Raw genomic sequence first — 14,991 nt, forward strand, 5'->3', positions numbered from 1 at the left:
TAGTTCAAACACATGTTACAACCCATCCAACCACTTAACATAGTGGTCAACTATCTTAACTCTATCCTAGTGCCATTTGATAGTTGGCCTTTCTAATGCCATAGTTCCAATGCAACTATAGTTGTTGTGTTTAGCCGAGTAGGATTTTTCCTAATCGTGGTTAGGGGTTGAGCGAAAAACCAATTGGCCAACTATAAGAACTATGAGATGGTCAACTATAGTCATAAGTTGATGATTGTTCAAGTAATTAACATCATCCAAAACAAAATTTGGTTGAATCTCTAAGATTGAGCAATCTTTACATCTCTCCAAGCAACCATTCATTTTCTTGATTATGTGCATTCCATTCAAAGAAGATTCCTTATTGTTTGAAATCATTTAAATAATGATTCATAGATTTTGCATGCAATGGTAAAGTAGGATATGCCCTCTCCAAGTTCTCATAAATCAGATTTTGCGAAGCACCAAACCCACCCATCGAGCCCAAGAACAAAAAGAAAAAAAAAACACCCTCCATGAACCCAATATGAACACAATCAACCCACTTATGTGCAAGCAAAAATCCAGTCCCCACACACTAAAACCATCCACATGCTACCCAAAACCAAGCACTCTGTTGGGATGCTTTTTGAAAGTTTTTGTGTGTCATGGGTATAAGGTTTATTTTTGCTACAATGTTTTTGGTCTAAATCCCATAAACCCTAAACCCTAGTCTTTGTTACTCGTCATTTTTACTATCAGAATATCCCCTTTAGTCTCGAATTCCCTTTTCATTTTGGGTCGCATTTCATATGCTTTCATTCCAAAAATGCTCGATCGGTTGATCAACCTTATTTTAGGCATTAGGTCTCACTTATGTCTAAAGGGGCCCTACCCTTGCTCTATCAACTTATCACCACTCGATGAAAGTATAACTCATTAGTTCTCATTGTCATCAAGCTTTGTTCCACCTGATCTCCGATCCCCGATAGTGTTGTGTTAGTGGGCCCCTCACAAGTCTCATATTAGCCGATCACACTTTTATGATCTTTTTGCACACTTGTTCTATTATTCCATGGTTCCTAAAGAATGCGATATCCCAAAAGGGCCCACAAGGGATGCCGAAAGACACTTGAATCAATAAGAGCGTGGACAAATGGATGGCCGATCCACGTAATAAGGGTGTGGGTCCTATGTTCCCGTCTTCTTAGTTAGGTGGAAGGAGACATTTTTGAAGAGGCGACAATGAATAAAAATAAATAAAGTTTCTACATGCCAAGTTTTCATTTATCGCCGACTAACTGGGATTTTGTTGTAGGGGCCCCAACGTTCAAATATGAATTGTAACAACTATCTCCCACCATCACACCAGCCTACATGCCCGCAACAAATAAATTCAATTGCCCGATGATCTAGATTTCCTTGGCTATATCAACATCGTTTCTGCTCAATTTCACATTTATAGTGCTCAGGATATGCTTTGAATCTCTTTATAGTTCCTTGCTATCACAATTAGGGTTTATATGATAAGGGTTGTTGCAATATTCTTGCTACACTCGTTGTATCCTTCATATTGCTTTCTGTGTATTTCTTGACTCTGTATAAGCCTTTGATTACCCTATTTCAGGTCTGAGCCTAATTTCAAAGTTTTTAATCACTATTTCAATAGGATTAAGCAAACCCTAACCCTAGAAATGGTAGAATCCTCCAATTTGGGAAAGAGAAAGTTCTCAGAGGAGATAATTGTACAATCTCAAACGTAGGAGATTTCAGATGGTGAATTTCTTGGTTAATTCGCCAATCTTTACTTCTGTCTAAAGATTTTGATCTTTATTCTACTTATTAATAGCATATCTTTGAGAAGAATTTGTAAGCTGCCCTCTATCACTGTGCATTAAATAGGTCTGTAGGGTTATCACTCTTTTCAACCTGATAAGGGAGCTCAAGCAAGGAAAAGGAGGATTCCAGATCATCTCCAACATCTACCACCTGTAGAGCAATAGAGAGGAATGTCTATCCATGTCAGGAAGCCCAAAAGTTGTTTGTCTTTTACCTGTCAGTCGATTACCTAATTTTTGATATTGTAAAGGGCCCAAAGCTTGTTGCATCCTCATTTTCTATAAGAGGATAGTCAAGGCCTGATTGTACAACTTCTTTCTCGAGGGCTTCTTCCACAAGACAAAAAAGAAACAATCTACTTAGTTTACTAGTTTATTCACCAAGGGTGAATAGTATGCAATAGTGTTCATAAAATTTGTAGTGCAGTATTGTGACTCATTCTCATGTCCTACTTTGAGTAAAATTTTGCAAAGGATATATGCATATGTTTTTCTTTATATATATATATATATATATATATATATATATATATATATATATATATATATATATATATATATATCTCGAAATCCAATTCAATGATTTTTATTATGTTATTTCTTTATGCTTGTTATCCAAAATATTATATGAATCAATGAAATCAAGGGTTTTGGTTCATATCTCTTCATTGTGTCGATGAGTTTGAATGAATTTCAGCTTCTTCTAAAGTAGAGGATTAAATTTGCCATCTTTAATCAAAGGGATCTTCTATGTAGAGAGAAAGTACTGAGATATAATTGTGAAATTCATTTCATGTTGTGATTGATATTAGGTATCAATCATATTAGGCAAACAAATGAAGCAACTTGCATATATTATATTGTAATATCTAGCCAAATGGACAAGGCATCGATCATGGTGGTGTGCTGTTGATTATGACAAAGAGAAAGTTTTATCAACAATATAGTAACTCTTTTATTTTATCAGTTTTTTATTTTCAAGTATATAGGTTAGTTAGTTCTCATTTTGGTCAGAATTGTGTAAGGATGAAGGCCGCATCCTATAAGGTTTAAAGTTTACTGACTCACATAATAGTCTGAGAACATATTTGTTGTAGCATCACATAGCCTGAAAATATTCAAAGATGTTGCTATAAGGGATATCCACCTTGGTTTAACAGAGCCTAAAATGTAGAGAGTGTGACTAGTTCCTTATCCCTAGTCATTACTCTGTCAGTTGGTCCACTGATCCAAGGCCTTGAAGATTGAGATTGGCCTCTCATAGAGGGATTTTGGAGTAATTAGTTGGAAACACCAACACACTCTTCCTTGCTATCTCCAACTAAATTAGTCCTTGTCCAAAAACAAACAAAATTACCCTAAAAAACCCTCACACAATGCAAGAAAATGAAGAGAAGACATGGCTAGGGCTAGAAAAGCATCACCCATCATCTTCAATATCAAGTGCAATCCTTGAGTTTGTGTTTCAATTTATATTTGATCTTAACTAGCATATGAAAACTTGATTAAACTTCTTTGCATTCATTGAAACTTGTAAATACTACACAATCAAGTTCAATCGAAACTTAAACCTATTGACCTAAAAGCATAAATGATTTATTAGTCGAACTCTCTTTTGGTAGAGAAGGAAAAAGTTAAACTTTCGATTTGTTGTATAAAAAAGTAATAAATTTAATCCTAAAAATGTTCATTGATATTAATTACCTTGATCCAAAATACTTGATTTACATTAAATGTACCAAAATTTTATTATTCTTGTTTATAAAGACAAACAAACATAATTCTTACATAAAGATTTTAGATCATTTAATGATGGTGATGACCCTTTTTATAATTATGCCATCCACTAAAATTCAAACCTCTATAAATACACAGCTATCGTTCATTGAGATCAGTCCATCCATTAAATTCAATCCTTTAAGTAACCTTAATTGTTCTCATTTAGAAAGAGGTAAAGAGAAAGAAAGAAAAGGATATACTTCTCACCTACTCAATAAGAACCCTTCCTTTTCAAGGCACAAAAGTCTTCAGAAAACAAGTAAAAGAAGAAAGATTAAAGCCTGCCCAGGAAGCGATAGTATGTATGTCTTATGGCGTTTCCGGGAGATTCGATCCGATGACCTATTACGCACCTAAACGTTCCCTCTAATATATTTCATGCCTGGAATTTGAAGCCCGATTGAAGAAGGAAGAAAGCAAAGTATTTACCAGATATTTTGATATGGCAATGGCGGCTTCGTCTTCTTCGGAGACTTCATCGTCTGATTCAGAGCACCCCCACAGCAGCCATCGCCACCGTCACAGAGAAAAGGACAGAGATATTCAAAGGAACAAGGAAAAACACCATTCTCGCAAGTCTAAGTCCAAACGCAGGCGAAAGCACAGCGAAAGCGAGGAAGATTTGTCTTCCTCTTCTTACTCAGATCGCTCTCGCAAGCGTCACCGGAGGTATGTAAGATATTTCTTGTTTTTTTCGTACTTTTTGTTAATTCATTTCAACACTTGCCTAGACAGCATGCAAATTTGAAGAACTCTCGTTTTAATTCTTCCGGTTAAATAGTTGCATGTCTGAATGAGGCAGATGGATGCCCTTTACGAGTTCCGCTATTTTTTTGGATTTCCCAAAACCTAATTATTCAGGGAATAACAACAGGGTGAACTATGCTAATTAGTCGTAGGGGAATATTCTGCTGATTAATTCTAGGTGTATTTTACAACCTGGTTAGCCCTTGGTGAGAATGTTCTTATTCACGTATCAAAGCTCAGCCGAGTATTCTACCTGTTCAATATGGAGCATTGATCTATGTGCTTATCTAGTTCTCTATGGTCCGGAAGAGAACTTTACCGGTTCTATACGTCTTACTACTTCTAACCCTAGGTCAACATTTTGCCAGTTCTGTATGGTCTAGGTGAGAAGTGTACGAGCTCTGTGCGGCTAACCCTAGGCGATCATTTTATTGGCCCCGTATGCATTTACTGAGAGCTTTACTGGTTTTGTGAGAATTTTACGAGTTCTCTATGACCTAACTCAATGCGATTATTTTACCAGTCATCAACGGTTTAGGTGAGAATTTTACCTGTTATGCCCGGTTCAACTAAGTGAGTATTTTTTGGTTTTACGAGTTCTGTATTGTATAATCTCTTTTGAGTATTTTTTATTTTAGCAGATATGTATGGTCATACATCATTTAAGTATGTTTAGTTTTACCAGCTCTGTAAGGTGTAGATAAGTATTTTATCTGTCTGGTCCTAGTGATAATTCTTACGTGCTCCAAGTATTTTAACTAGTTCTATATGAATTAAACTGTGGTGTGTAGTTTTTTCATCGGCAATGGACCAGCCCAGACGAATATATTAGCAGCTCCATATGGGCTGACCCTGAGAAAGTATTTTACTAGCACCGAGGGTTAAGAATATTAGTTAGATTTGTATTGACATTGGCTAGTTCTAGCTAAGGAGTAGCAGTACATTGGAAAAAATCACTGAATTCTTGGAAATAAAAAACAGAAGATAAAAAATAATCAGCCATGATAACTTTTGTTGTCTGAATGAATGCCAAATTTACACTAATGATCTAGTTTTTATAGATTAACCCTAAGCTAGTGTTTTGCTATCTCGTTTGTGTATTGACAATTTCTCGATCACTATTTCACCAGTTGTATTGATTAAGCTTGGGTGATTGTTGCTCTACATCTGCATGGTTTTGTTGTTTGCAGAGATACCAAATTATTGACAGCTGAATTGTTGATGCAAATATAAGATTTCACTTGTTAGTGAGGTTTGGTGTAAAACTGAGGCGGTGACTCTGTTTTAGCAATTTTACTGGTATGCTAAGAAAAAACACGAGATCCAGGTCTGGGTTGTTCCCAGTTCGGGTTTGTGGTCTGGTCTGGGTGGGTGAAGGGATGGGCTTTTCTAATTTTCTTCTTTATTTGCTTGTTCTTTGCTCTCTAATTTTTGTTTTGGTCATCACTTTTGATGGGAAGAATTAAAAATGCCCCCACATTGCTGAATTAATTTTTGCCAACGAAATGACTATACCATGGTAGTATACCTCATCTGGCTATACACAATTATTATTTTATTATATGTTTTTTGTATACTCAGAGCATATCCAACCCCAAAATGTTGTGCTGTGCCAGTGAAACCTGAACCGGAACCCTTAGCTTAGTGTTTTGGGGAACCCAATGGTGGGGCATTAACAAGCCTAATCTAATGTTCATTTCAAAGAAAACACGGCTGACTAAATTTAGGAGCTCCTTGAGCAATCATCTAGAATTTGTTTCTGTCTAAAATCATATATTTTGTTGGTGATCATTCAAGTGGGGAATTATTAAAAGTTTAAGATCACATTGATGGTTTCACTTTGAATAACTCTTAGGCATGTGGTGAAAACTTCCACCCTTACTCTTGAGCTACATTGAGAATATTTCTATCTATTCCAAGTATTCTGATAATATTCCTCTTTTTGTAGTCTGGAATAAACACATTATATGGGAACATCTAGGCCATCTATTGTATAAAAAACTGAAGCTATGACCTCCTAATAAGACCTTGACCTAAGGGATTTCTGTGGGGAAAGATTTTGTATTTAATTTAAATTTTATTTTTTAATCCATAAAGATTCATAAGGGTTATGGGCTACAGGCTTCGAAAGAAGGAGACAATGGATGAGAACAGAACCTTATCAACAGTTGACCTGTTTCTTTGTTATATGGTTCATATTGATTTTTTTTTGGTTGCATAGTCGTCTCACTTCTTGAGAAGCTGCTGAGTAAAGTCAGAAGCCTTTTCAGCGAAAATGTTTCCATATGGGATTGTATTTTTAACTCAATTTCATATTTTATGAAGCATTATTTGTACTATAATTCTTCCAGTACTTTCTTTCTTCACAGGGTGTAATCAGAAAATTTCTTGGAGTGTATTGAGTTACATGGCCCACCACCTGAAATTAATCTGGTTTTCAAAACTGCTAACAAATCACTTTTCCTATCTGCCGCCTAAACATTTATCATACATGGGATATAAATTTTTTCTGGTGGCCACCTCCAGGAGACCGCTCTTTAAGAGGTTCATTGAGGTCCATTTTTGTTAAAAGTGTGCCATAATCATCGTTTGGTCATCTTCCGTGGTTGCTTGGCAGCTTCTTTTACTGAAACTCATGTATTAGGTCCCTTTGATAGGTTGGGTGTGCAAAGATGCAAACAGTGTGAGAAGCAGGCTTTTTTGCGTGGAAGCTGCATTGTTGAATATTACTTGGATTCAAGTTTGTGGTGAAGATAGTTTGTATTGTTTGCATCTTTCAATCTTTATGTTAATTTTGCTTGAATATGTGCATGTCAATAAGATTGTTTGAATATGTGTATATCAGTAAGAACCATTGCAATGACTATTAGTTGTTTCAGAGGAAGACTGATTAAGTATTCCGGGCATTACTATCATACATATGTTAAGGCTCATTTTATTTAAGCACATATAAAGAAAGTCGTTGTGAATGAGATCTGAGCATTTAGATTTGAACAGATTGTGTATAAGCTAGTGACAGGTGGTTAAGAGCCTAAGGCATAGGTTAGATAAGCTGCCATACTGGTACTGAAGCAAACTTGTTACAGGAATCAATCCACAATGTCTATAAGTTAGGTTTGTATAACTATTTTGTTACCTATTCAACATCAATTTGGATGAAGTGCCCAGAAACGGCCAAAGGCCTAAAGATTGAAAGAAAAAGCGAAGGAAACATAAATGCCTGGCTACAGCGTGTGTTTGCTTTTGCTTTTAGTGTCTTGGTATTTGGTTGCATGACAGCTGATATAAAACGATCTTTTAATAGCAACATTAAGGGTTGATGTCACAGTTAAAATGTTTAATTGACATTGTTCGATTTGCTCCAACAGGTTAGGTCCTTGACTTTGAAACTTGATATGAAAAATAAGTTAAATAGCATAATTGAAAATGTATTTCATGATTCATTCAATGTTGTATGTTAAATCATATATATATATATATATGTCAAATCATAATTCACAGCATGCGATTTTTTAAATAACACATCCACATTTCATTATGTGAATTGAAAAGATAATTGATTATTTAAAGTTATATCATATTATATATATCCATATGTCAAATCATTACAAAACTTGAAAATAGTTAATACAATAAAAATATTGTATTTTTCTTTTCATCAAAAGCATCTAGATCAAAGTCATCATTTCGTGTAACTTTATTTGAACCACAAACAACCCCATTGCCACTCCGACAAACTATTGAAATTGGAGAGAAAGTCAATACAACTTAAACATGTGAAAGAATGGTAAGAATGTTAAAAATCAAATTTTTTATCACAAGAGGTTGGAGAAACATATAACTTTGGCTGCAGATTTATCACAATGTATGAGTGTTTGCCTTGTACTTGTCTCAAAGAGTATAAATACTATGATCTCATCTTGTGATGAAATTTCCAAATTCATTCTTAACCTTATCCACCACTTTTGGATTTGAGAAGGTTCTTTGGAATGCTTCCATGTACTCAACAACTTCATTGTTTCTATATGGTTTTGCTCTCATATGTAAAGATATTGCATATGCAAAGATATGTAAGTGCATAGTCTTGTTATTCCAATGATTAAGAACAATCTTTTCACCTTGGGAAAATGTTTCCTGGGGTTCATTCTCTTTGTCTGTTATTAATGACCTTTATTTTTTCTATCATGCAGTCCATGCCATCATAGATTTCTCCCACACATGGTGGTTCTGTATCAACAAAACTGATCAGATTCACAATGGGCTCGATGAAACTAAAGATGTAATTCACGCAAGTCCATCAATCATCATCCGAGATCAATGATTTGATCTTTTGGGCTGTCTGTGAATTTGATTGCTTCCACACTCCGTTTGTTGCTAATGTCCATGTTGCTCAATGCCCCTCAGACCAAGTTGAGGGGGTGGATGGGACTTGGTGTCAAATTTTTTTGTTCATATCTTATTTCAATTAAATCACTTATCATCTTGCAATTTTTTGTATTATCCGTTATGACTCGGACAACTTTCTTAGCACCCATCATCTCAATGGACTTTATGAGGATCTTGGAATTGAAGTTTTCATCTTTCACTTGCTCCTTACAATCAATGCCTTTAAAAACATTGGCCCTTTTGGGGACATTGCAATAACATTTATTAAAGGTAAGCTTTTACAATCTCTCCATCCTTAAAATATGATGGATACTCTTATCTCAACCCATGAATCACTAATAGGTCTTGGTTACGTTTCTATGATTTACATTTTTTTTTTGCCAATAAGGTGGTGTGCACTTTCTCATACCTAGGGCTTGTGTAACCAGAGGGTGTTTGACTGATTTTTGGAACTATTTCTTGCCAAAATGGTGATTTCATTAGGGTGAAAGGAAGACCACTGGCCTAAATGCAATGTGCAATGTGTTTAGTTGTATTTCCCCTAACCTCATTTTGAGATGCATTTTTCAGGGGGCCTCATTTATAGGAAGAAATAGAAGGGTTTCTTGGGTAGATGGTGTCTCCAAGAAAGGATGTGGGGCAGCCACTATTGAAGAAGACACTGCAGGTGGCTTCCTTGGTTCTTTCTTTGCTAGATGATGAGATCTTAGTTTTGATTTTGTTCTCTCCTTCACATTAACTTCATCTTGTTCCCTAATATATGCCATAATGTGTTCTTTTGGCAGCCCCTTCTTGTTTGCCCCTCGACAAACTCTAATTCCTAGGATGGTCATAGCATAGATGTGAGCTTTCACTTTTCTATACGAGCTCATATACCAACACCTAAGAGAAGCCCCACCTCTTGGAAGTTTTTTAGTCGAAGTAACATATTTCTATAGATGTGATGCTTGATCATATTTGAAGTGTCTACTTGTGTTTGGGGCCACTATACTTGAACCAGTAGCCATTTCTGTAGATTGCTGTTATAAGAAAAAAATTTAAAAATTGAAAATGTAATCCTTACAATACATATGAACATAACAAAAAAAAAACAATTAAAATATACATTTTTTTTTTTGGAAAAAACTTTTAAAAAATTCTTCAAAAACTGGAAAGCATCTCACAAAATACTTACTTTTGATTGATAAATCTGCATTGTGTAAGTTAGTTTCTTCTTGTAGCTTCTACCAAATGTCTTTGACACCTTTGCAATCCTTGACCATTCAAAAAATCTAGCTAGTGTCACAAATGCAAACATGTCAATGTTGTTTTGATGCTTTGTGAAATGAATATTGGTCACTTTTAGGGTTGTCATTCACATTTTAGGGTTTTGTAGGCTTAAAAAGTGAAAATGGTGGGTAAGGCTTTGGCTGTGTATGGGAGTGCCCATACATGTCATAGGACGGCCAAGGTATGTCCTTGCCAGTCATAAGTACTCAAGGTTGCAGGGGCGTACTCTATCAATCCTATTCTTGCTCCTGCTCTTGCTCATGTTTGGTCTTATCCTATCTTTGATTCTTGCCATTTTGTTTGCTCAATCCTATACAGAGCTTTGGCCGTGTATGGAGTGCCCATACACGTCATAGGATGGCCAAGGTATGTCCTTGCCGGTCACAGTGTGCTCAAGGTGGCAGGGGCATACCCTATCAATCCTATTCTTCCTCCCGCTCTTGCTCATATTTGGTCTTGTACCATCGTTGATTCTTGCCATTTTTGGTAGATGTACCCTCAGGGTGCTCGGGTCACCAGTGGCATACCGTGTCCATCTCATCCTTGCTTCTACTCCCACTTGGCCCCTTACTGGTTTTGATTCCTGGCATCCTGGCATTGCTGATAAGTGATAAGCCTATGTTACCCAGGGACGCATCTCTGGTATTTTTTTCAGGCGTTCCCGTCCCTGGGGACAGGGGACTCCTAGGGGACATCCCCATAAATTCTGCATATAGACAGTGAATTTTGACAATGAATTCTATAAGCAATTTGACTGTGACTCTTAATTTAACATAAATTTGCCATAAGAACTCTGCTGGTTCTTATATGTTAAGGTTCTACAATGTATATGTGCATGTTTTCATATGAATATTTTAAATTTCCCTATATGTTTTAATTTGCCCTATTTTTATATAGCCATCCCCTTCGTCGTCCACTAGCTGTCCCCAAAATTGACAAAAATAATCACTGTCCCAGAAACGTGCACCCCTGTCCCCTGCCGTCCCCATCTTGGAAACTCAGGGTAACATGGGTCAAACCTGTGATTATGGGCTTTAATGTATGAGATTTGTTTTCTTACGTATATGGTTTTGAAGTGTCATCCTTGCTTCTGCTCCCACTTGATCCCATACTGATTTTGATTCCTGGCATTGCTGGTAATATAGGTCAAAGCTTGTGACTATAAGGTTTAATAGATGAGATTTGTGTTATGTATATAGTTTTGAAGTGTTTGGTCCTGTTATGTTGTTTTCTTACAGCAGGTACAGTAGGGTACACAGCATGCAAGCTATCGGTTAAAAGATGAGCAAATTAATAGAATAAATAGTTCATTTTGTCCATTTTATTTATTGGAGTTTTTAAGGCTGCTGTATGTATACTAGTTAACAGGGACGAGAGTTCAAGCAGTGACAGTGATTCAGAAGCATCTGACCGGCCAAGGAAACATAAACGAAGAGACAAGCCAAGAAAGGTAATGTTTTCATAATGTTATCTCCTATTTTAGATATGTACTTGTTGCTTGTTCTGCGTGCATTGCATATTTAATATATTGCCTTATCTGATGCAGACCAAAGACAAGTTAAAGGGTAAAGGCCATAGGCACAGACATCATAAGCATAAGTCAAGAGAGGTAAGCTTCTTTCTATTATACAGTTTAGCCTGATACGTTTAATATGCAGCAATGATTAAGATTTTGTTTCTTTTAAGTTGGCTTGGAACCAATCAAGTTAAATGCATTACTTTAAAGGTGCTGATATGGTTTGGTGCCTTTATATGGATTGGCTCTTCTGACATTGGAGCTGGGGTCGGCAACTTGTTTAATGGATGCTTCTTGGTTTGTCAACTCTTAATTGCTGTGTTCTGATACTACTTGATTCTCATCACCTATGTTTGGTGGGGCTTGTGTGGTGACTGGGAGCTAAATATAGAAGCTGGAAAAAGAGAGTAATGGTCCAGTGCAGCTTTCAAAGGTTTGTAATAGGGATTTAGAATGCTCGTTACAAACTCTGGTAGTGATATTGTACTCAGTGGGCAGTTGCATTCTTTCTTTCTAGCGTTCCGTTCTTCTCCCTGGAAGCTATTTTAATTTCTAACAGCAGACACCTTATATTTTTCTGATCTTAAATGTGTTTCAGTTTCTTGGGCGGGATAAAGAAGATGGTGTAAGGCGCAGTGTTGTCTCTGGTAAAAAGGTATATAACATTGCATTATTACTCTTACCTTAATACAACATTTGCATTATGATGTCCATCTTGGCTTTTTATTTTGAATTAGTTGACAGCGTGATTTAACACGATATTACTATCAGGTGTTGCCAAATGTAGTTACTTAAAAAATAATATCTGAATAGGCTTCATAGGTTTAAAAAAGCAATTGGGGTCTCAGCTCAGCTCTATCACTTGAATTTCTGTCATGTTGACTTTATGCAGATTCTTATGAAGATTGAGAAAACCAAGGAGGACAAGCTGGCAGAGACTAACAGGAATGAGTTGTTGAAGTTCTTAAATGCGAGTTATGATTAACTAGATCTTGTGTGAAGATGTTTATTGAACAGCTAGTGTGATTTGTTGTTTGACCACTACTATTTGCTTAGATTTGTGTAATACAAATTGAGATATGTAAGATTTTTGTGTGCTAGGACTGATTGGCCATCAATCCGTAAGCTTAGTTTCATGCCAGAATTGGCTACATATTTCCTGTATTATGTGTTTGTTATCCATGTATACACCGCTTGAATATGTAAACCATTTGCCGCTGTGGTTTTTTGTATTTTAGATTTCACAAATTAATGATGTTTTGGTATTTTCTATCCTATTCTGCATTTATGTGATACCTCAAGTTTGGTTTTTTTAAGGCACTAGTCATTTTATGTTTTTGCTTCATACCAGATTGCCAAGTTGTTAATTGAAATAAAAAACAATTTGTTTGTGTTCCTTCCATCTGAGTGGGTATTCTAGCTTCTTGTGTTTTCCATTGATAATTGGTTTGGCCTCTTTATGCTGTGGTGCATGGTAGACTTTCATGTAGGTGGAGCCTTACATAAATCAGTAGATCAGGAGATGGTCGAGTGCAAAATCTATGGGATAAGCTGCTTGAAGGAGGTCGTAAGTGCCTGCTTTCAATTTAGTGTGATTAATACAATATGATTGATAGATAAATTTGAATTTTGCCTTAAAAGAAACGCAATATCAAGTTAGCTCTGATTTTGTGCAATCAAGTGTAAAGTCGGGAATGAAAAGCTTTTTAAGTGTATGGTCTCTTGCGATACAACAGCCATAAAAAAAATAAAATAAAATAAAATATGATAAAATTGCTCAGCTTGTACTGGAGGCCATTGAATACGTTATGTCTTGATTATAAGCTACGTTTACTAATTTTTTTGTGATCTAATGTCTATATTTTTAGCGTTCTCAACCAATCGTATGTATCATAGTTGGAAATTAGAGTTCCAAATTTTAGCAATTGCTATATTTTTGGTCTGATATTTTTGGTCTTGTAACATTGTTCATGTCAAAATACATAATCATCTATAAAAAGTACACAAATGAAAAAAAGCTCAATGATCTTGTTTTAACTTTTATAAATTGGTGCATTACTTGTAATGTTTTCCGAAAAAAGCCATTAAAAAAAAGAAGAATTTATTGCCCTTCTACATTAGTTCTTTCTTCTGAACCTTAGCGGTCTCTACCAGGCTCCAAAATAGCGGGCCTAAATCTTGAAACACTGCCCGCTGAAGGGGAGTGGGCATGTCTTCAAGAAGATCAAAGAAAGAAACTCTCAAGTCGTAGGGCAAGAGTCTTCAAGAAGATAATACAAGGATGAGTCTTCAAGAAGATAATACAAGGATTTACCAATAGATTTAGGATGGTTAAAGGTGGTTGTTTAAAGGTGGTTGAAGGGCAAGAGTCTTCAAGAAGATCAAAGAAACTCTCAAGTTGAAGGGCAAGAGTCTTCAAGAGAATCAAAGAATCTCTCAAGTTGAAGGGTAAGAGTTTTCAAGAAGATGATACAAGGGTCAAAGAAACTCTCAAGTTGAAGGGAAAGAGTCTTCAAGAAGATGATACAAGGGTTTACCAATAGGTTCTGGATGGTTAAAGGTGGTTGTTTATAGAGGCGAGGTTTTATAAATCAATTAAAATGTATAATATATAAAATAAATTAATTATATTTAGATACAAGATCTATTTGTCATTAGAGTAAGGTTGGTCTTAGTTCCATAAGGCCTCTTATGTAGCTATTTTAATAGCTAGTGACATTTTTATAATCCTTTGTGATGAATTTGTATGACATTTTATGAACATCTAAAGTACAACATTCTAGTAATCGTTCATAGGAATTTTAGTAGTTTTGCGTTATTTCTGATGTTTGTGGTATGCATTATTAAACTATAAACAAGTATAATTCTTTCTGCTGCTAATTGATTTTGTTGATTGTTAATGTTTTGAGGCTCAAGATTCTCATGATTGATTGGTGCTTTATTGGGTCATAAAGTTGAATTCAACCATTACAGTTAGAAAACAACAGATGAAAATAATAGAGGTATGATGCATAACTATTATTTCTATTTATGATTCTTCTCTAAACTCACAAGTATTAATCTATAATAATAAAGAGATTATTAGAAACAATACTTTATTACATATTGTAGTGTTGCAACATTAATTGAAGTTTTGTTTTAGTCAAACAAGCAACTAAGGTGAAGCACAAATTTATAAACAAAAGGGTTTTTTACACCCGTAAATATGTAAACCCTTTAAAATGACATTAAATGATCGTTACAATTACATCAACTATTGCGATGAAAGAAATTGTAAAAATAAGAAGGTTCTTTCCATCTTTAAAAATGAAAACCCTCTAAAATACCAACAATTGGCTAAGAAGATGGGATCATATCTATTTGCTTTATTGACCACCTCTTTGCAACTTATAGAATTACTCTAATGGTGAATACATTGGTAAATGTTGAAACCTTGAGAGTATTTTGCACTTTGGTTTTGTAGAAACTTGCAAATGA

General features: G+C 35.5%; 1 protein-coding gene across 2 annotated transcripts; it reads left to right on the plus strand.

Moving 5' to 3' along the window:
* The first annotated feature begins 3,751 nt into the window (after positions 1-3,751).
* On the plus strand, positions 3,752-12,791 carry LOC131028215 (uncharacterized). Of its 2 annotated transcripts, XM_057958462.2 has the most exons (6): positions 3,758-4,265; positions 11,367-11,448; positions 11,545-11,607; positions 11,906-11,947; positions 12,113-12,169; positions 12,407-12,791. In XM_057958462.2, the coding sequence occupies exons 1-6, from the start codon at positions 4,039-4,041 to the stop codon at positions 12,497-12,499; spliced, it is 564 nt and encodes a 187-aa protein (XP_057814445.1). In that variant the 5' UTR covers positions 3,758-4,038; the 3' UTR covers positions 12,500-12,791. The 2 variants fall into 2 exon arrangements, 1 of the variants encoding a protein (XP_057814445.1); XR_009102579.2 differs by lacking the exon at positions 12,407-12,791 and having other exon boundaries at positions 3,752-4,265; positions 11,725-11,947; positions 12,113-12,171.
* Positions 12,792-14,991: the final 2,200 nt, after the last annotated feature.

Source organism: Cryptomeria japonica, chromosome 2 (assembly GCF_030272615.1).
Source record: "Cryptomeria japonica chromosome 2, Sugi_1.0, whole genome shotgun sequence".
NCBI lineage: Eukaryota > Viridiplantae > Streptophyta > Pinopsida > Cupressales > Cupressaceae > Cryptomeria > Cryptomeria japonica.